This window comes from Bactrocera latifrons, unplaced genomic scaffold (assembly GCF_001853355.1).
Source record: "Bactrocera latifrons isolate USDA-ARS-PBARC rearing strain unplaced genomic scaffold, ASM185335v1 scaffold_416, whole genome shotgun sequence".
Taxonomy (NCBI): Eukaryota; Metazoa; Arthropoda; class Insecta; order Diptera; family Tephritidae; genus Bactrocera; species Bactrocera latifrons.
In genome coordinates this window covers 147,188-170,099 of record NW_017537064.1, presented here as the reverse complement: position 1 = coordinate 170,099, position 22,912 = coordinate 147,188, and the positions used below count along the sequence as shown (strand labels likewise).

The window sequence follows — 22,912 nt, the reverse complement described above, 5'->3', positions numbered from 1 at the left end:
ACCTTTTTTCCTCTCCTTCTTCATTATTGGCTTAGACACCACGTACGCGGCTATAACCCAGTTTACAACAGCGCTTCAGTCGTTCTTACTTTTCGCGGTTTGGCGCCAATTGAAGATTACAAGTCTTGCTAGTTCCTTCTACCCCTGGTTTTTCCAATGGAGTGCAGGTCTTTCAGTTCCTCTGCTTTCCCCGGCGGTTACTGTGTTGAATACTTTTCAGATGATATAATGTAGTCAACGTAGCCGTTGTCTCTTAATATGCTGAACTAACTATGTCACTCCTATTGTACACCTCGTATAGATCATCCTTCCATCGACTGAAATATACATAAATCTTCTCGCAAACTCGAAATGCCGACTCATCAGATGTTGTATCGGCAGAACGGGAGTGATGTATGACTTATAGAGTTTGATTTTTGTTCGTTAAGAGAGGAATTTACTTCTCAATTATTTACTCAGTTTGAAGAGAACCTGTTGGCAAGATTGGGCTTCGAGACAGACATTGTTGTTGGTGTTAATACTGGTTCCAAGGTAGAGGAAATTACGAAATGCACGCATTCGAAGTAATGACGTGGGAGCCAAGTCAGGAGTGCGACGATTGTTTGTTTGATGACAAGAGATATTTCAATCTTTTTCACGGGTCTTTTACAAGATTTGGCGAATGGTGAATATCTGGTCAGTTTTTGATTTTTTAGGCCTAAAGCCAGACTGAAAGGTCCAATCAGTTTCGTGATGGCGGGCTTTAATCTTTCACACAGTACGTTCGATAGAACCCTACATGTAATGTTGACGAAGTTTATCCCACGATAGTTGGCGCAGACGGTGTAGTCTACCTTAAATTCCCATTGTCAGGCATGCATTCTTCCGAAAATATTCTCCAAATAAGCTGATCATTGCTCTCTACCAGCTCTTCCCCGTCGTATTTGAAAAGCTCGGTCGGAAATCCATCGGTCCCGCCGCTTGGGAACTTCTTCATGGTCGTCTGCTCCATTGTCATCGATTGAGGAATCGTCTTCCCCATCTCATGGTGTTATGCTTTCACTGCCATTAAGTAAGTTGAAGAAGTGTTCTCTCAATAATTTCAGTATGCCCAGAGCAGTCACTAGATCAAACCTTTTTCTAAAGTAAAGTTTAACGCAGAAATAAAGATTTTAAAATTAAGAGAGCGAACATGTTAAAATGATTACTTTCTGAAACGTTAAGAGAGCGGTATAAATGATATTGACCCTTTGAAAGTTCACAATTTTCGAAACTTCAACTTTTTTCTAGAACCTTCATTTTTGAACACTGTGAGAAGAAAATTATACACCTACATTTGTAGATAAACACATATAATTTGGTATAGTAACTCAAACCAGCTGAGTAGTAACCGAAACTAGTGCTGCCGACTAGCTGCCCATAAGCATATGTATGTAGGTATGAAGGCGCCTTCATACAAAATCGGCGCTGAACGGAACGAAAGCCTATAAACTACCAGAGAGTAGCGTTTACAGAGCAATAAGCCAACACGAGAAGCCACAAAGCCAGCCAGTGGCCGAGAAAAGAAATGCAACAATGAAGTAGAATAGAAAGAGATATAACCAGTTTTCGTAAAAGTAACTGCACGACAGAGCGCAGGCCAACGCCGGCGCTGGAACTTAGCTAAGCGCATGCGCCACCACTCATCACCGTTTCAAACGTGATTTGGACGCGCTACTGAACGCTCGACATACGCGGATGTACCGGATTTAAGAGTGTTGTATGCAAACATAAATTGAAAAGTAGTGTTGACGCTTTTAGAGAGCAAGTGCTATGTAATAGAAAGCCAAAAGGACTTTAAATCAAGTGTTACTTTGTGAAAATGCTAATAAAGATACAAATTTACAAATAATAGTGAACATCGCCTTCGATAAAAGAAAATGTTTTTAAGACAAATAAAGTTTTGGACAATAAACGACTCATAAATACACAAAAAAAAAACAAAAAAAATATATATACAAAACTTTTTTCGGTATAAAATACTCGCGGTTCACCAGAAAATGGCGAAATTTACGGTTATTTTTCAATATCTGTTAGCTGTGACTGCTTTACTCTGCAGCTTCGCGCAATGCGCCAACGAAGCGACAGAGAAGCAGCCGGCCACACACGCGCCTCCAAGCGCTGGCACCGACGCTGCGCAAATCGCTACGAATAGCACACGCTATGCGCGACTAATAAAAATTTTGCAGGACCCGAAGGCTTTAGCCGCCAAACGTTACCGTGCCGCTGCACAACGCGTCATGGCGCGCGCTGATAATTTACAAGCCGGAGGCATGCCCAATCGTCGGCCGCTAGCGGGCGTTCCGCCTCAACAAAAATCGCGTCCGCCGATTATGCGCCGCGTACAGAACATTCCGCCTGTTAATGGCGCGCCGACGCGTTTCACCTTTGAAAAGCCTAAGGGGGTTATAAACCATTTACCCTCCAAAGGTCCGGTCCCATTCAATGCTGGCAAAGTGTCCGTATACAGACCGCCTTACCCGTTCGCCGCACATTCTCAACCACAAACACATCCAAATGCTTTACTGTCGCAGTCGACTGCGCCTGCTCAAACGGTAAAACATCAACAACAGCTGCAACAATACGAAGAATTTAATTTCAAGGCATCGCCACCATACAATGGCAAAGCAATTGTGCGCCCCTTACTCGAACCACACGATCCAAATTATAGGCAGCACCTGCAACAGCTACAAAAATACGCTGGCAAGCCACACCACATGATACAACAACATCCCATACCACAACAACAACAGCTGCAGAAACCACACATACAGCAGCCCTATCCAGGATATCCAAGTTTTCAGCAGAGCAAGCAGCAATCGCCCAACCGACCACCAACTTTTCATTATGAAATGATTCGACCGCACGAAGAGCCTGTACTGCATCCACACGTGAAACATGAGCATCCGGTGCCTAATAGCGCTGGTTATGCCGTCTATGAGAATAATGAGCTGGCTGAGGAAGAGGTGCCGTACTCGCATCCCTATGCACACTATCCTCCCACAGTACGAACCGAAGAGGCTGCGCAGCATTATACAAGCATGCGACAGCAGCCACAACACACCGATACAGAGACCGCAGCGGCGCATGAAGCTGAAGAATATATAAAATTCATGAACTCAAATGACTATTTTCTACCCAAGCATGAACCCAACTATAAACAGTTTGACACACAAAGCGATAAACTCCACGTGCGGCACCAAGAGTATCTGCAACGCGAGCAACCAGCCGCACCAGAGCCAGCCCAACGTAGTCATGCTCACTATCTGCCATCACAGCAGCATACACAACACATTCAATACATCCAGCCAACAACTACCAATGACAATGTAGCCTCTGGCTCCGGCTCTTCCGCTGCTAACAATTACCTTAACAAACCGATACAAGTATCTCAGCTATTTTATCAAGAAGATCCCGTCCCCGCCATTGTACGTGGCAGCTATCAGACCGGCAGTAACTTATTTGTGGTAAATTCAGACGGTAATAAGGCCGTTAAGCATGTAATACCGGCGCCCACCACAATCGCACCCACTACATTGGCGCCAGCGTATTCCAAGGTGCGCTATAACGCGCTACATAGCCGCACACCTGAACCGCTGCGCTTTGAGTTTACTGAACGCGACGCTGTACACGCGGCGTACACGAACTCGCCACCGCAAGCTTACGTAAATGACAATGAGCATTTACGTTATAGAGCCGCTGCCGCGTCGTTATCCACCACCACTACGCAAAACTTGCCTATATCAAGTTTCCACAATTACGACAGCGACACTTCGCCCAGTGCGGATGATCCAGAGGACGATGAGGATGTACAAAGCGCCAGTTCGGTAAGTGCACAAAACTCCACGATATTTTATTAGTACATCTAAAAAGCATAGTCAAAACTGTCAAATTAAGGACTTCTATGGACGCGTACCAGTACGTCAATCAACCCCTGGCGATGCACCTTCGATATCAACCTCACCAGCACCGGTTGAACAGAAGGACACCGAAGAGTATTGCGAGCGCATGTGCGCCAATGTGCATGACGAGGACGAGGAGATCGTCTGCGGCTCGGATGGTTACATGTACACAAGCGAGTCCCAAATGGAATGCTATGCCTCATGCCTCCACATTGGTAAGTTATTATAGTAAATCCTGAATAGATCTAGCAAAATTCCCAAAATTCACGATAGTTTTAATTAGAGAGGCTGCGTAGTCACAGCCATGAGAAAAATACAATTTTACACATATTTTTTGCCAGTAAATTATTTAATTTTATAAAGGTAAAAAGAGAGCATCATCAGATAAGCTTTCGACTGGAATAAACTAATTTTTTATATTTAAAAGAAACCGAGTAAATATCATTGAAATTTACCGAGCGGTTTTTGACCACCAGTTCAAAGTGCTTAGATTTAAAAAAACACGCAATCATAATCACTAACTCCTTAACACGTTTGTAGGGGTCGTCATCAAAATGGGGTGCCTTATTCTAGGCTGCTTCTTCTTTTCATTGGTTGAGGGATGGTTCGCCTTCTCACTTTAGCTCGCCTTCAAACGATTTTTTTTTTTTTTTGGTTACCCAGATAATACTTGGTCTAATATGTAAAAGAATGGTTTCTGGCCACGCTCAAGTGAATGGCGCTCAAAGCACTTTCCTCACTTGCGTGAATTTCTAAACATGACTTCACTCTTTGCTAATTTCCGAAAAACTCGAACAATATTTGTCGGATTTATTTCATATTTTCAGAGAATATTTTTAAAATATTATTCTTCAAGTAAACGCAAAAAAATATATATATTGGAAATTCTAACAAACGCCTAACCGCTCATTTGAAAACATTAAACTTACTTTAACTTTTCACTTTCGCTCTCCAATTTTACAGATGTAACGGTGCAAAGCAAAGGTTCCTGTAACACGCGGTAGATCGAATCGATTTGGAGCAAGTGGGTGTCGAAACATCGCTCGCAAGCCACACTAACTGACAATTAGCGAATTTCTATTTTATTTAATTATTTTTCTATTTAACCTTAATTTATTTTACTTTAGTTTTTTTAATATCTAATTAGACTCGTTTGTAAAAAGTATTTATTTATTCCATTAAAATATAATGGTGTTAAAAATAACAAAACATAAAATTTTGAAAATAACTTAAGACTATTTACTTATTTGCGACTAATTGACGATACCAAATTGCCAAATTGTCGCAATAAAGGGACTCAGTATATAACAAACGCCCAAAATATTCTCTTGTTTTAAAGTGGACGAAAAGGTCGTGTTGTTCCTGTGACTGTCGAGTTTACATATCTGTAAAGGACCTGATTTTATATCCGGTGAAGCTCTGTCAACTCGAAAGTGTACATCAAAATTATTTATGGGATGATTTCTCCCAATACTGCAATAAAGGCATCGTAACTAATATTCGACCAAGAACTGCTGCCACAACAATATATCAAAATTTGTTTCAGATTACTTCACACCGCTAACAGCGACTTCAGATATTTTGTACTTGGAAATAGTGAATTGGGGAATATCTTGAAACAAATATTTAAAAGGAAAAAGAAAAGTGCCAGAAGTTACAAGTTAAACTAACAAAAAACCAATCCCACTCTGGTGATCCATATCTAGAAGTTTAAGGAATCACAAAGAGCTAAAATCAATCGTCTGTTCCGTGTGTYAGACCGTCGTACGKCGGAAAATTACATCAGTCACCTTCAATTATTGTACTGGCTGATGTCGCTTCCTTACCTACGCGCAACTCCCTCACAACAAGATCACTCACGGACACCCGCGACAAACTCGAATTATACAACTCAACGGTTACGGACTCCAGAGTAAGTTCGTGCGGATAGTTGCATTTATGAACCGAGAACGCGAATGGATTGGTGCGGCCCATGAATCCAAGTTAAATAGCGTAGGGATTGCGAGCAAGATAATGGTGGAGGCCTAGCCTTCATACTGCACGACTACCGATCGCTTCATCCCGGCAAATGGTAAACCATCATAAGCGGACGAAGTKGATAGACCTGAAGTCCTGCRACCTCTCCAWTGGCGTGAGTAAGTTTTTAACTACTATCAAGGTTTTGTCTAACCTAAAGAGACCTKATAACAGAGTTGAAATTCAGCTCAATGGGCATGTCTCTTCGGCAATTCACACTGCACCCTTCGATAGACAAAGCCAAACGCTATGTTACCCGACGGTCAYGCAAAATTCCAAATGACTGCGCACCACTTACTTTCACGGACGAGGAGGTTCGGAGTGTCATCAATAAAGCAAAATTTCTACCTGGCCCTAATGGAATAAAGCTTACATGCTGATGCTAAAGCACCCAGGTTCAACGGGAGGAAGATACCTCACCAACATGTCGCTGACCACTGTGTGAAAAATCGGACAAATGGCTCCACTATTAAAACCTTAGAAACGCAGCAACAAAGGAGAATCACTCCGAATAGCTTACTTACTTGGAGCCAAACCATCACCCATTACAGACGAAGATATCGAGTTTCCACGAGAAACGAGAGTGAGCTTTGAGCAGCTTCGTTCTGGTTATTGTAGCAGATTAATCTCCACCTTATCCAGAAACGTATCCCTGACATGTCAAACATAYGTACACATCTGACACCACTCTCCCCATATTCCGAACATGTCGTAACAGCACGCTTCCTGGACCCACCGTTGGACAACTTGGATRACAACTTATCTAATACTTACCATCAAACGGGGTTTATGTACGTGTTACAACAAYAACAAAAACAAAAAATGTATGCTTAATGATTAACAATATAGTGAAATAAAAATATAAAAAGAATTTTCCATCATGGGTCCATGTCTTATAATGTGATTGCAGYACTTACAAAATTTTTGCATTTCTACATAAAAACTCGTTATAATAAAATTGCTTCTTGCATGATAATTCGAAGTACAGCGACATCTATTAAAGAAGTCTTTCAGTGAAACTACTATAATTCTTTATACACATCCGGCAACACTAYTCCATACATTTTGACATTCGACATCTGACATTCACTGTTTTTTTTTGCTGGTTTACTGCAAAAATTTTAAGCAGTTTATCGACGATTTTGTGATTTTCCTATTATTAAAGAAAACATTACCAACATTACAAAAAATGACTACCTATCTAACCGATAGTGATGGAAAATTTATCCCAGCGACTCAACGACCGGATGGAACATGGCGCAAAGCTCGCCGCGTTAAAGACGGCTATGTACCACAAGAAGAGGTGCCCTTGTACGAAAGCAAAGGTAAGCAATTTGCGCAACGTAAGAGCACGCTTCCGCCTGGTATGTGTCCACTTGTGGCCGAGCAGACAAAAAAAGAACGAGAAAAGCAAGAGCGTGCCAAAGCAAAGAAGGTCGCAAAGCAACAGGAAAATTCCGTCGGGCCTAAATCAATTAATAGTGGAACGAGTAACAATAAAAAAGTTAAGCAACCTCAATCACAAACACAACAAATACCTGGATTGCTCGTTCTGGCTAACAACGGAACGTCTAAGGCAACGTCCTCCAAAGTTAATACCAACGTTAATAAGACAAGTACAAATAATAACGATGCTGTTGTTAAACTAGCCAGTGAATTGCAGGCATCGCTGCAAATCCAGTCAGATGAAGGACTTGATACATCGAAAAAATTGAAAAAGCTTCGAAAAAAGTTACGTGAAATAGAGACAATCGAGCAAAGAATCAAAAGTGGTGAACTGAAGAAACCCGAAAAAGATCAACTAGATAAAGTGAAGCGGAAAAAGGATGTTATTAAAGAAATTAAGCAGCTTGAAGAGGAAGAAGAATCCCTAGGTAAAGTCAAAGGAACCGACTAAAATTGGCATGCCAAGATCTTATGCGCACACTGTAAAACTCCAAAGTGCCATGGAACAACTAAGCGAAACACTAAATTTGCTGTACGTCATCACCCACTGATTATCTGTCTATCGGAACGGATACCAGCTAATGTTATGCATACACACACATAAATAACCGTTCTAGTGTTAATATTGTAAAAGTTTATTATTTTACTTTACATTTACATACAATTTTGGGCTTATTATTTCTTGCTTTAAGTGAGTCAACTTGTAGAAATATTAAAAGATTTAATTTGTCTGCCAACATAATTGTGCATGCGAAATTATTTTGTTAACTATTGTATATTAAAATCTCATCAAAATTTCGGTCTTTATTTGCACAGATTTCAATTAAGTGTTAAATTATGTATGTACAGTGTTCTGCAAGTGTCAGAATTTTGCATGATATTTTAGTTTAATTGAATTATTTGATATTATGCTTTCGTTTTATCTAAAAAAAACGTTAAATATGTATTTATAGCAAATTGCATAATTTAATCATGTTCATACGTTTATTTGTGCATTATATACTAAGCTTATCAAAAACAAAGGAGTGAAGCAATCTTTATTTTCTAAAACGCAAAATTTAAAATCTTTGTGATGCTCTTTTAAATTTAATTATCATATACATAGTTAAGTCTTCAATTATTTATACTGATAATAATACAAGTATACAACTGCCTAAAACTTGCGCATTCAATTTCCATACAAAGACAAATTAATAGAGTAATAAACGAAATTATCATGGTTTTAGAATAAGAATAAAAATAGATCGGGTGTTTTAGCTTGTGTAAAAATTTCAATAAGCATTTAAAAAATGTCCGTACCAATATAGAGATTGGCAAAAAAAAAACATATTAATTAAGTAAACAAAATAAGTAAATATTAATCCAAAGAAGACGAAAAATCAAACTAACTGTATACAGCAGCCATGTTACTTTTATAAACTATAGTATGTATTTGTAAAATAGAGTTTAAATGTGTACGAAGATGCTTCAAATAAGAGTAAGTAAAAACGAATTATAAATATGTACTTTTACTTTTTAAAATTAGTTTTACAATATTATGTGAGGTCTATTGTAGTTTTTACTGCAAATATTAAAAAAATAACAAGTATATATATATATATATATATATATAGTATTTATGTATAGTTTGTAGCGGTGAAATCAATATTGAAAGATATTGAAACAAACAAAGTTGTGAATCATATAAGCTCCAACGACATTTAGAATTCAACAAATGTTTAACAAAAAATAAAAAAGTTTTTGTAAAACTAAGTAAGAAAATACATATTATGTACAATGAAATATCAATAAAATGCTTAAATTATGATGACTATTTATAGCTTCAGTGATATCTCATATCTAATGGCAATTAAATTTTGAACATGTTCGTTTAATATCTTAAAGATATTCTCTGAAAATTTGCAGCAAATACGACAAATACTTTTCGAATTATTTGTTAATTAGTAAAGTTTTCACGGGTATCACCAAAAGAGAGACCCCACAATCTGTTCCAACTACCGTAGGATAATTCTCCTAAACATCGAGCGTATTGTTTGAAAGGATAAAGCCCACCGTCAACAAACGGATTGCACCTCATCAATGTGGCTGCAGGGCTGGAAAATTAACAACTGACGAGATTTTCACCATGTGTCAAATCTTGGAAAAGACCCGTGAAAAGACGATCGACACACACCACCAACTCGTTGATTTCAAAGCTTCTTTTGAGAGCACGACATTTTGAAAAAAAAATTTTTTTTAATATCGATTTTTTAAACAAAACCTTCTTAAGCCTTCCACCAACATCAGAACCTTCAACAATATACAAATAAACATGATTGTTGATTCTCTGTCACATGGCGGCATAAAGGGCTTGGTTTGCAGATCGAGTCTACTTAACCAGAACAGATAACGGATTTTTATCTGGCCAAGAACTGTCAACTAAGCAGAATTTTACCACCATAACAAAAGCAGCAGCAGAATGATTATTCGATCCAGCGACAGTCGGAGCCCAGATTTTTATACGGTCAAGAACTGTATACTTGGCACCATCCCTCGAAATTACTTCTAGAATGTTTTCTGTCACTACAACAACAACAACATAATGATTATCTGCACACGCAACCTCCGGATCCAAGTAAACGGAACGAGCTCGGCTTTTTATCCGCCCAAGAACTGTGAACTTAGCACCATTCCTCCAAATTTTTTCCGTAATATTTTTGGCACTACAACAACAATAGAATGTTCGTAGAATCAAATGGCGCACCGACACTAACACTCTGCTCAAGCATAGGCACTAAAGGAGGTGTCCTTTCCCAGCTTTTATCGGTAGGAAGGACTACTACTTCAATGGAGAAGAGGTGAAAGCAATTGCAAAAGCAAACGACATTGTATTGTTTCTCAGGGATGTTTTCATGCACAATCAGTGAGATTGTGGAAAGAGCCCTGCGAAGGTTTCAACCAAGGGGTGCAAACAACGAACTAGGTGTTAACCCTAATAAAACGAAAGTTATGCTTTTAACGAATAAAGCAAAAATATCTCGAACTGATCTTCACTGACTCAACGAAACAAATCGATGCCAAACTGAGTATGAAAATTAACATTCAAAAGCAAATTCTAAAAAATAAACCAAATTTTTTTATCGGATTGATGAAGCTTCTAAGATTGGATATGTCCTTCAGATCATTCTAAACAACTTTGTCTAAAAGCGGATCGGAAACCGGTTTCGAGCTAACGATTTAGAGATCAGAAAATTTTGTTAGTCAGAATTTGAAATTTTCGAATGAAAAATAATACGTATAGTGTGTATATTTTGATATTAATCTTTTGCCGGAATCGGTCAGATCGAGCAAATCTAAATATCCAAATATAAGTACTTTTTTCAGTTGCCTTTTTTTGACTGATCAAACATTAGTCGTGTAAAGCTATCATGTCTTGAGACCCAGTATTCACTACTGGAATATATTAGACCGAATAGACCACATACAGCACGCCGTAGCTAAGAGTGTACACGTTGACCGTTTGGGTCGATTCAGCGGGGTTCGCAGCAACTCGGACTAATGTATGGAACGACTTGGCGCATTTTACGACGAGACGTTACAGCTTGTGCAAGAACTGAAGCCGCTCAACCTACCAAAGCGACATCGCTTCTCTCTATGGGCTATGAAAAGTTCCAAGAAGATCCGATGTTTTCGAGCCAAATTTTGATCGGCGATGAAGCCTATTTCTGACTCAATGGGATTGTAAATAAGTGAAATTGCCATTTGAGAGGACGGGACTCAAAAGCTGCCATTTCAATTCAAACAACGACTTGGTGTGGTTTGTGGGCCGTGGAATCATCGGTACATATTTCGTTAAAAATGATTCCGGTGAACGTAACCGTCAATGGCGACCGTTATCGCGCCATGATAACCGACTATTTGATACCTGAAATAGAAGCTCGTGAACTCTATGATATTTGATTTCAACCTGACGGCGCCACTTTCCACTCATCGCATCAATCAATGGATTTATTAGAGAACAATTTCACGTTTTGTGCCGGTCGATTGACCACCAATATCGTGTGATGTTTTCCTGTGGTGGATATGTAAAGTCTAAAGTCTATGCGGACAATCCCGTTTTAATTCAGGCCTTGGAACAAAACATCACTTGTGTCATTCGCCAGTTACCAGCTGAAATGCTCGAACGAATCATCAAAAATTAGACTCAACGAATGTATCATCTATGTAAGACGCAGCCGCGAACAAATTTCTTCTTAATCAATCTTCAAAAAATATATGCCAAAGAATGTTCTTTCGAATGATAATAAACGAAATGGATCACCCTTTATAGCACATATCTCTTACAACCGATCATTCAGATTTATTCAACGTTGTCTGAAAAAACTCTGCCTCGAAACCAAATTTGTTCAGAATGATCCGTAGAACATTCCCCAAATACGCGATTATATTGCTTCCTTAACAACATTAAAACAAGAAATTTACCAATTTGAGGTTTTCATATAATTTTCGAACAAAAATCAAATGCATCTTTAACATATGCGTATGTATGTAAGTATGAATGCATTGCGGTATTCAACAAATCTTAATATATGTATATGTTTCTTAAGTTTTTGGTACATTTCTCGCCAATTTGGTATGTATTTTGTATTTATGTTCAATAAATATGTATGTGTGAGTGTGTTCACATCGTGTATAATTTGTTTAAATATTAAGTAAAACTAACGCTACGTACATGTGTGCATGTGAATACATTCAAAGACAATAAATACTTTCTAGTTTTTGTTGTTGTTTCTTCTTCTTAATTTTTAGAACGGTATATATGTAAATGTGAATGAATTTGTTTAAATTACAACTAAATACTTTTCGTACGTCTCCCCCCACACAGCATTATGGGTTACCTACAAATTTACAACAACTCCGTTAAATTCTCTATACTATAAGTTAGTGCATGTTTGTATGTATGTACGTATGTAGTTGAACTATTAAGTAGCTTTGGCCGATCAGAATTTCATTTTTTATTAGACAAATGTGACATTAGCGACATCATGTAACTAACTGTACTTAGTCCTCGAAGTAGCGGGCATTCCGTTTGCGTCCCATGTTGCAGATTTTGAAGTGGCAAGGCGACATATCTGCTAAGAAAGAGCACAGTGTTAATATTGTGGTTACATTCAGTGTGTAAATAACGGTAAATAAATGCTTATGTGGTGCTTACATTGTTTGTGTACTGTAAGTAAATAATACATGGGCGTATGTAGGCATGCAAAAATAAGTGTGATTAGTAACAGAGATTCGTTTTGTTGCCGCAGCGTCATGTGAATGCAATAATGAGATAAGATTATTATTTAGTCAGCAACGAAATTGTTTTTAGATCATTTATGATGACTACACTCGACTTACATTGTAAATTCTTCTTAACACCTTGATTCTTGAATGCAATATTGTCTTTCCGGCCTGCTGAAGAATCATGTGCAACCTCAGTGCCATCTAGCGCATTTGTTGAAATCTGCTTTAGATGCTCTTCGAAACTTGGCAACTCGTAGTTGTCGTCCGCATCATCGGTATTGAGAACGATGTCCGCGTAGTCAGACATTAGCACGAGATCGCGTAAACCGGGCCACTTACTCAGATAATTGGGCTGCTCCCGACGATATTTTTTCTGGAAAAAAAAATTCTTAAAATAACGAATTAAAAGCTCAGACTAAATGTTCATAAACAAATTAAAAAAAAAAATCGTAAAACATTAGATACCCTACAAAAAGAAATACTTTAGCATACAAGACTCTAATTAAATCTTGCTTTTGATCGTAATCATCGTCCCCGAAAACCCCCGAGTAACATGTTTCAAGCAAATCCGATTAATTTTTTGTCTGCTTATTCATTCTGCAATTAAGAATTTCCAAAATCTAAGCTCCTCCCCAATCGATGACGATGAGTGGACATTCCATTGAAGAAGTTCGAATATCCGATTACCCGTCTGAAGAATTACAAAGCCGCGGTTGTCGATGTATTGCTGGCCAAAATTTTCAAATCCGGCGGCGATAACTGTAAAATATGGTCGGACGAAAGGTTGCCCGACGATTGGAATTCAAGAGTGTTCTGCCCAATCCACAAAAAAGGATACCCCACAATCGACGCCAACTACCGTGGAAAAAGCGAGCGTACTGTGAGAAAGATTAAAGTCTTCCATCTTAAAACAGATTAGATCATATAAGTGTGGCATCAGGGCTGGAACATCAGCAATCCGTGAAAAGAAGACACACTTCGAGGATGACATCGTCCTCTCGCCGTTCGATACCAAACGAGGTTTCAGCCAAAGCGAGTCTCTTTCGCGCCATTTCTTCAATCCACTCTTGGAGAAAATAATTCGAGCTGCTTCAACATCTGATGAGTCGGCGATAGGAGTTTTCGAGAGAAAGGCAGATTTCGGCAGATTTATGGTCCTTTGCGCTTTGACAACCGCGAATACCGCAGTCGCTGGAACGATGAGCCGTTCGAGAAATATGACGGAAGAATGAAAACACTCTGACTCTAAGCGTGTGCGATGCAGTAACTGCCGGTGGAAGCAGAAGAAAAGGAAGACGTTCACTCCGTTAGCAAGACCGGGGGCGATGGACCTTACTTGGCTTTGAATTTCCAACTTGTCGTTGTAAACTCGCCTATAACTGAGACCTTGACGTCCTATTTCAACCCAAACCAGCTGTTTGTTCGACTTACCTTTCTTTGCAGCGAATTTTTAATTGCAGACTGTCAGCCTTATATTGTAAAACTGTGTGTATTTCTCCCATTACATTTAATCTGAAGCAATCACGACTTCATTATAAAGTCCCCCCTATGTTATGCTCATATACTCACCAATTCAGTGAGGAGTGCTTCATCATTAACGTTGTTAAACAATTCGTTCAACAATGTCAGTTGTTTATCGGCCTGTTGACGCGTGCCGTACTGCGGTATGCCCGCCAACGCATTCACCATCGGCGCTGCGCAAGCGTCACTCACCAACCACACAATTGACAGCACCAAAGTGAGATATATCCGCTGATAGTTGACGGCTGTCAGTGTAGTAGGTCTATGTTGCTGTGCCATTTTAATATGGTGATATAATGGTTGCTTTCCGTGGTCAAGGGCACTCGCTGCAAAAAAACACAAAATATAAAATGATATAAATGGAATAAATAAGAATAAAAGCAAACAAAATGTACACGTCAGAGCAAGCGAAGGCGCTGTAAAGTATGCTACAACTTTGAAGTATTTTCTAAAAAAATTTTTTTTTTTTTTTGGTAAAAATAAAAAATTCATTTACAAGTGAGCATTTCAAAGGTTTAGCGGAATTCAGGTGCGTCTACGCTTTATGAGCAGTTGGGGGGCGTTAAGGGGTTTCGATTACAACAAGCGTCAAAGTTGTAAGTTGAAACCAAAAGTTCAACAAGTGTAGAAATTTCAACACTTGACGGCTCTCACGTTGCATGAAGTTATTTAAAATGTATGTGCAATCGCTTTGTACCACGCACATTTGCACGTGACAGCTGAAACATCATTTAGCGGCAGCGAAAAGTTATTGAAACTTTGCGGCGCACGTAAGTACCGTAACTGTAAATGCACAAGAAGAMATTTTCCTCAGCTCAGTTTCAATAATTTTGCAAGAAAAAGTTATGCCATTTGTATATAACAAATAATATTTTCAAAATAATTAATCACAAAATGTACTCATTATCCCACCCTAATCATCGTGTCCTCTCTAAAAAAAAATACATTTTTAATTTATTTTAATTTTTTGTTTTCAGTTATCATATCACCTCGTAGGTCATAAAATATTATGTTTATAAATTTGTTGAATTTTGCTTTTTCTCGCACGCCCATTATTAATCGCATCTGATGGCCTAATTGACGCCTAAGCCATATTCCACCATGATAAGTTTTTAAGCAACGCGTCAGTAATTGCTATAATAGCTATAATTATGATTAAAATACGTAAAATTCATTGGGGGTCTCATTTGCGGATCTCAAGGTTATGTAACTTATTAACACAATGAACTGCTGATAGGTAAAGTAACACAACTACATAATTCGTTGATAATACTGATGCCATTCTGATAGCAGAGCCATTAGTGGTAGCTTATAAAAATTGTTTACAAAGCAATATTTCATCTGGAATTTATGCTTATTTACAAACCAAAATAATTGAATCTATCAAAATTGATAATATGAGTTTTGAAAAAGAAGAGCTTTCGTTTTGCATTAAAGATTATCTTTAAGAATTCATATAACGTCACCTAAAATGCAAAATAACGTAACATCACTTTTCATAAGCTTACCGGGGAAAGAAAAACGATATTATAGCATTTACTTATTTTGAAACAATTTTGGAGTTTTGGTTATAAATAAAAACCTCAATTTCGATTTTTTTTTATTGTTTTTTTTTTTTTTTTTNTTTTTTTTTTTTTTTTGATGCTAAGCAGCGAGGTCTTTACAAAATCATCGGCATTACTAACGTACAAACTCTACCTGAAGTATTTTTTAGTAGTAGAAAAAACAATCGAAACCCGGAGCTCGGTTCTTTAATTGACTAATCCTTACTAACACATATCTCTCCAACGAAACCATCGGATTACATATAACTTACTCTATGGTACGGATGGACGGACACCTAATCTGTTGAAAAATTCTCAATTTTTTCAAGATTAGCTGACGCTTCGCTGACAGCATTCCATTGGCCATAAAACTACCACTGAGCGTAGTTATGTTAGTTATAACTATGCGAAAATCACTCTCAGACTCTTTCTAGTAATTCAACATTCAAGTCTTTTTGTGTAAAATTGCACTCTTCAGACCACAGTCAGTGCAAAGCTAAGCAATGAGATCTTTACAAAGACTTAGGCATTGCTAAACGTACCATTACAAACCCTACTACTCTTTTCATAGCAGCGGGAAGCATCGAAAGTCAGAGCGCGGAACTTAAATCCGCTCAACTTAACCTACTCCCATCACATGTCTCACTCATGGAACCATCAGATTAAGTATTACATCGTGGGAGTGATAAAACATTTTTAGTCTCCTCTATAATACGGACTGACGGACGCCAATCAGATGTATACTTATGTCGCAGTTTTGTCATGATTGAGGCTGCCGCTTCGCTGACAGCTTTCCATTTTGCAGTGGACTGACATGTGTGAAGGTAGCCAAGTTTTCCACCGTTAAACTACCACTGAGTGTAGTTATTTTCTTGTACTTAAAAAGTGAGTGCAAAAAAAGAGTACATATTCACAGTCTAATATGTACTCTGTACAAGTCGAATATTAACACTAATGTCATGATGGAATCTGTACAGATAGCTTCTAATACTCTCAAGTCCACTTAGAAATTTCAACTGGTTCAGGTGGAATTCCAAGTCCCCTTGGCGTCTGTCTATCCAAGAATGGATGTCCAGTCTATAGGTCCAACATCCTTTGCCACCGTTGCTGCTAGATTATCATGCTTTTGGTTGTATTTGGTATTTTGACTGCTATAGACGGTTCTGATACTGATACTTGTATACTCGCGCGAATTCGTCAGGGTGGAGTCTCTAGTACCAGTGCTATTGCATAGGCTCAAAGTCGAGAAAAAAGAAACAAGTCTTCTGTATTGATTCACTACTGTTACAACTACTGTCTGACTGGGCTGTGGTATTCACACAAAATTCGATTTTTTTTATTAAAAATATATTTTTTCACTCGAAGCTTCGCCGCTGTTGTCTTTGCTTAAGAAAAACTCCACCAAACCGTAAACTAAGTATACTCCATTGCACTTACATTTCGTAGAATCGCAAGAAAAAATTTTTAGTCCTTAAACTGCACCGAAACAATTGTATTATTTCACTGTTAAGCTGCTGCCGTTTGCTGTTTGCACCAGCAGTTGTCAATGCTAAATAAAGCTCCAGTTTGTCTGGTCAAACGCTTTATAGTGTGACTGTAATGATGGCATCTCAACAACACATACGCAACACAATCATCAATAATGACAACAACAACAACAACAATTCAAATGGCAGTAACACCTACAGTATACTAATTGACAGGTACTATCACAAATGATTTGAAATCAAACCGAAACTGTAATCACAATCTAAACCACTCCTACAAGCACATTTAAATGTGCACAATAAGCTAGTATATACAAACATACATACGTATAAAACTAATTTCGAATTGTACAAAATACATGCAACAGGTCAATCGGTTTTACATTTAAGTGTACCATTGTACACACGGAACTGAGAAAGCCAACCAAAAGCATACACAACGCGCCTATAGTGGTAGCCGCCCTGCCAACGCACATAACACACACACACACATACAAATGTACGCATTGATAACTAATTTTGGCAATTTTGAGTATGCACTCCCGTGTATACCCGATTATGCAAGTACTATATCCGTTCGTTGTATTGTCTATTGTCACCTGTCACCTGTCACCTGGTATTTGTACATTCGTCCATGTCAATCAGCATAATCAGAGCAAAATTTAATTCCAGTGATAAGATGTGCTTAGCCAACATAATGCCCAATTCCTTTTGGCGCGCCGATAGTGCCTACGCGACTAGTCAACCGCTAGTCAGCGCCAGTTCAAACAGCAGCGGGAGCTACATTGAGTTCTTAGCACGATAACTGGATAGCCCTTTGGTAAATTTGGCTTAGCAGAGGGTTCTAATTTTCAGCACCCAAACATATATGACATTTTGCTTTAGTTTTCATGTCATTATGCAGCATTTTATCACAGCTGTCAAATTGGCATATAATTAGTGACACGACGATACGATTGCTGGCACTCGAGTGCGGAAGTATTTTGATTGCCGAATATTCACTGACTTTCTTACGCAATTTTGTCCCATCTTGCTCTTTGACTGTGGCCTTTATCTACTGCTCCATATGTAGTTATGTGTTAGAGCGTTGATGTAATCTTATTTGCATTTATCACACGCTCTGTGCAATTAATATTCCCCACCAAATAGGCTGTAGCACTCGGCATTATAAAACAAGAGCATTAATTTAATTCGCTGTAGTTTATACTAGAAATGCATGCGCTCATTTAAATATTATATACATATCTATATATTAAATATATATATCAAGATGTGGCTAGTATATAAGAATTAGCTAAGCCGATCAAACCGGAAGAAACCGCTAAATGCCGCTTAGGGCCGCGTAGATCAACTAGCAAGTGGTTTCACGTGGTTCACGTCGCACCATATTATTCCTTATAAACTTACATACATATGCACAGATTTTATTTAACGCAAATTTACATCCGTGATACAATTAAAATTACACAAATCACATGTGCGGCACTTTATTTGAGCGCAGTGGCGCATTAAGTAAGTAACAAACTAATGCAAACGGCTCTAGAGGATCGATAAAGATGTGGAAGGTATGACACTGAAGTTTTCGGAAAATATATTGCATACCCAGTTTTCATGGATCCATAAATGTCGGATATGTATGACAACAAAGGAATGCAAAATGCATAGGATTTAGATTTTCTCACTAAAAATATTGATTTTGATATTTCAGTTGGTAATTTCGGAGATTCTGTTCTCGGGTTAATACAACTTTAATGGTTTGTTTTGTGCTTTCAGAGTTCGCTCAGAAGACGCAAGAGCATACCAGCCAAAAGTTACTCTATTTGCTGGATGCCGCCCCGATTCTAGGTTTGCTGCTGTTTAAGTAATCACGCAACAAGTGCCCCGCTTAGACCAGTTTGGTCCTTTGCGATACCAGATGGGGTTCAGTTTCTAAATCCAAGAAGAGTAGTCATCGTTTAAGATGCCTTGACTCGAGTTTTAACAGATTCTGCAGCTTCACTTGCGAGACCTCCAACAGTGTAACATACCGTGGGTACCTTAGATGATTACAGCGTAGTCCTGCCAATGCGGGAGAAGTGCACTAAAGATGCTTAATTCTTTCCTAGGCGCCTTGCTCTAGACATTTCCGGCAGTCTTCTCAATCGGTCAGCTCCATTCTGCGAACGTGTGTCGCCACCAGGCAGTGACCAGTTAGAACTTTGTGTACAAAAACGGTTGATGGCTAATGGCATATTGGCAACACTGTGAACAAATCAACACCAAGTAAATCCCAAGAGGTATCCGAATAGAGAAAAAGATACAATAACCACGCTGCAATGTAATATTTTTGCTGAGTTCCTCTTAAATTTATGCTTACTGTTCTTTTATGGCAGTATTTTGGCGGACTCTGAACAAAATTCGAACATCATACGCAAAGCGCCGAAGTGGAATCCAGATGCCTGATTTTGTTTTAAATAATCCATGAGATTAGGTTAGGTTTGGTTAAATCCTAAAACGAATATCACACTTAGACAATTAACAACTTATCACGCCAGACCGTTGTGGTGTCAAGAAGTTGTGTAAAAATATGTCATAAAGACGCTCTTAGATCAACAAAACGCTTTGAACTAATAAAAAATTTGTTGGGGCGGCCAATGACTACAGTTTCGACTACGTCTGCTGTTCCGCCGAAGGTATGGCTGTCGAGATATTTCAGCAATAATTTTGCAAAGGATGGACAATGGAAGAGAAAATACCTGGATGTTTACACCTGACCTTCTTCAATATGACATTGACGCAGATTTTGCGTCCTACTGGATTTCTAGCCTACTGCTTGAATGCCTATTGTACAATATTCAATAAGAATTCCAACGATTGTTGCAAGAGATACCCTGAGGTCAATAAATAAAATGTGTGTGCCAAGTTACTAACCAATTATTGAAAATATTTATACAATGAACAGGTTTGCCACGAAGTTTGGTCCAATAAAATATGTTACTTACCGATTCAAACAGGGTTAGATCGTCGAAATGGCAGCCCTTGGTCGAATAAAGTTCTGGTCAATTCCGGGATCGTAGAACAGGTAATGTTGGGAATTAAGTAAAACAAGAGTGACCCTAGCGCAGCTTCGTCCTAGGTTCTGTAACAGGTTAAACTCCTACCTATCCAGAACAGATGACGGCATACTCAAATTACGTCCTGCATGCATCGAATGTGTGCACGATTCCACATAAATCAAACTCACTTAACCCATTTCTCCCAATGGTCCCACACCGCGAGACTGCTTAACCTCTCGTTAAGTGACCTTAGTGGCAGCTAACTCGTTACTTTGCCCCAAAGAGAGTGTAGGGAATCGCTACAACAACAACAAGCATATAATATGTATACATTTAAAAACGATCATCGTGACACGTTGAGTCGATTTAGCTATATCCGTCTGTCTCACCAGTTCAGAACAGTATGGAACCTAAACTGGAAGTAGTTTCGGCGACTTGATTTAGCAGGAGTCTTAATTCTAGTAGTTCGGAGAGCAGGAGCCCTTGGTGTTCGCTCCAACATGCTGATGCGGACTGGTCCCTCATACAGTATCGTGGTGATTGTGGTTTAAGCCCGAATGCGGGAAGATCTCAAACTTGGTCAGTTGAATGTGGAGAGGTTTTAGGTGGGCCTCGAGCCTCGAATAGTGTGTCCATTCTACACTGACATTTGGATTTCTCTCCAAAAATCTGCTTATTTGCGAAACCGCCAATATCGGAATACTATATCATATAGCAGCCACACAAACTGATCAATCATAACTCCACCAAATTGAGCGTAGAATATTCCCGAAAGCAGTGCTATAATATCTGAAGAAATTTTTCAGATCAGACTACTACGGCCCACAGCCACCATCAAATTACGAATGCGGGAATTGAGCGTTTAACTGTATAAATCTGTACGAAAGATGCTTATGCACTTAAATATCTCTATATAAAATATACATACACTTAGGGTATATGTCTCACATTCAGCTAGACAAGTAATCCGGTGGCATTTTTTTTTTTTTTGTGGCTTAGGCGCCAGCGACATACCCACATTTATATATTTAAGTATAAAATAGGTGATTAAGCTTATCAAGGTGCTTCTTATTACAACAATAACAATAATCATTTTGTTCAGCAGACTTATTTAGCTAATTTTAATTTGCAGCGTATTGATATACTCACATATAATTTATTGGACATTAAAAATATATGGTACACCGATTGGTGCCTGAAAGTATATTGTGTTACGAAAAAAAGCAAATAGCCTTCGAGAGCACAGCTAATGGTTTAGTATTTTTCTCCCTACCGAAAACTCTTCGCCGATCTATAAAATGATTTTAACTAGCATTTGTACCAGCTAAGTGATTTCTTGTAACGGAAAAGTGATTTCTTGTAACGAAAAGCGGCCACGCCGGATCAGTGCTAACCATAAACTCAATTGTATATAGGTAAATCCCGAAACTTTACAGCCCAACTACTTTATCTCTAATGCTTTTTGCGCCACGACGAATTTATAGTGTATTGAATAAACCGATTAGCTTCGTGTCATCTCTGTTATAGTAGAATATATAGATCACTATATTAATCACGTATTTTGTAGCTTTTAGTGCTTGAAAGACACCAGTAATGAAATGCTTGAATTTATGGGAGAACGCCCCAAAACATCAAGTCTTCCATAAGTTTCTCAGCATAATTTCATACGTCAATTGGATTATTAATTATAAAAATCATATTAACTGTAAACAAATTCCATTCAATTTTCTTTTTCAAATTAATTGAGTTTAGTTTAAAAAATTTAATTTACAAATGTAATTAATTATTATAATGGAAATTTTTTTTTATTAGTATTATTATTATTATTGTTAATTAATTTTTTTAAATTTGAATTTTTTTTAATATTCAGGAATAAGGAGAATTTTCAATTTAGCCTTTTGAAAACTTGTTGTTAAAGTTATAAATTCCAAATCGAAAATTTGGTTTGCGAATTTATACTATCAGGATTTGAGTTTGAAAATTTGTTCATTCAAAAATTTTGGATTAAAAATTAGATTTTAAATTCTATTTAAAGTAAAATAAATAAATGGATATTACTCACTCCAAATTTATTTTTTTGTTCAAAAATTCAAACATACATACATATTTAACTAAAAAGTTTTGGACAATTCTTTTTATATTATTTTATCTTATTCACTCAAAATTTATTTTTTCTTCTTTTCTTTCTTCTTTTTGTCATGTTTACAAAGCTTTTATTTACTCTAAAACCTTTTTTCAAATAAAATGTTTCCCAACATCATGTTTCGAAAATTTTTATACTCTAATTATTTACAAATTATTTTTTTTTTATTTTGCAAAAAAATCTACTTTTTCAAAATCATATTTTCTCAAAATCATGTTTGGAAAATTTTTTTATATGTTTTTATCTTATTCACTCAAAATTTATTTTTTTATCATGTTTGCAAAACTTTTATTTACTCTAAAATTTTTTTTTTTTCAAATAAAATGTTTTGCAACATCATGTTTGCAAATTTTTATACTCTAAAAACTTTATTTCAAATCTTAATTATACATATGCTTGTGATAAATTTTTTTTATTTATTTTAGTCGCAAATACAGGATAAAAAAAATTAATTCAACTGTTAATGCATTATTTGCAAGCCTCTCAGGATTTAAGCTTCATACCGCAATAAAAAAATAATTGTTCATAATATTAT

The 22,912-nt window shown here is 37.7% G+C and overlaps 3 protein-coding genes across 8 annotated transcripts; 2 read left to right on the top strand and 1 right to left on the bottom strand.

Annotated features, from left to right (window-relative positions):
• Window positions 1–1,654: 1,654 nt before the first annotated feature.
• Window positions 1,655–5,067, top strand: LOC108972684. The gene is made up of 3 exons (XM_018939389.1): window positions 1,655–3,845; window positions 3,916–4,135; window positions 4,884–5,067. Exons 1-3 carry the CDS (start codon window positions 2,019–2,021, stop codon window positions 4,922–4,924), a joined length of 2,088 nt encoding a protein of 695 aa, XP_018794934.1. The 5' UTR covers window positions 1,655–2,018; the 3' UTR covers window positions 4,925–5,067.
• Window positions 5,068–7,033: 1,966 nt separating this feature from the next.
• Window positions 7,034–8,532, top strand: LOC108972688 (partner of Y14 and mago). The gene has a single exon (XM_018939397.1). It carries the CDS (start codon window positions 7,126–7,128, stop codon window positions 7,831–7,833), a length of 708 nt encoding a protein of 235 aa, XP_018794942.1. The 5' UTR covers window positions 7,034–7,125; the 3' UTR covers window positions 7,834–8,532.
• Window positions 8,533–12,371: 3,839 nt separating this feature from the next.
• LOC108972687 lies at window positions 12,372–20,351 on the bottom strand. 6 transcript variants are annotated; one of them, XM_018939392.1, is made up of 5 exons: window positions 20,181–20,351; window positions 14,217–14,494; window positions 12,762–13,035; window positions 12,577–12,588; window positions 12,372–12,496 (listed from the first exon to the last, which is right to left on the bottom strand). In XM_018939392.1, the coding sequence occupies exons 2-5, from the start codon at window positions 14,445–14,447 to the stop codon at window positions 12,423–12,425; spliced, it is 591 nt and encodes a 196-aa protein (XP_018794937.1). In that variant the 5' UTR covers window positions 14,448–14,494; window positions 20,181–20,351; the 3' UTR covers window positions 12,372–12,422. The 6 variants fall into 6 exon arrangements, with proteins under 6 accessions (XP_018794937.1, XP_018794936.1, XP_018794938.1 ...); XM_018939391.1 differs by lacking the exon at window positions 20,181–20,351 and adding an exon at window positions 17,150–17,256; XM_018939393.1 differs by lacking the exon at window positions 20,181–20,351 and adding an exon at window positions 17,150–17,256 and having other exon boundaries at window positions 12,372–12,493.
• Between the last annotated feature and the right edge of the window lie 2,561 nt (window positions 20,352–22,912).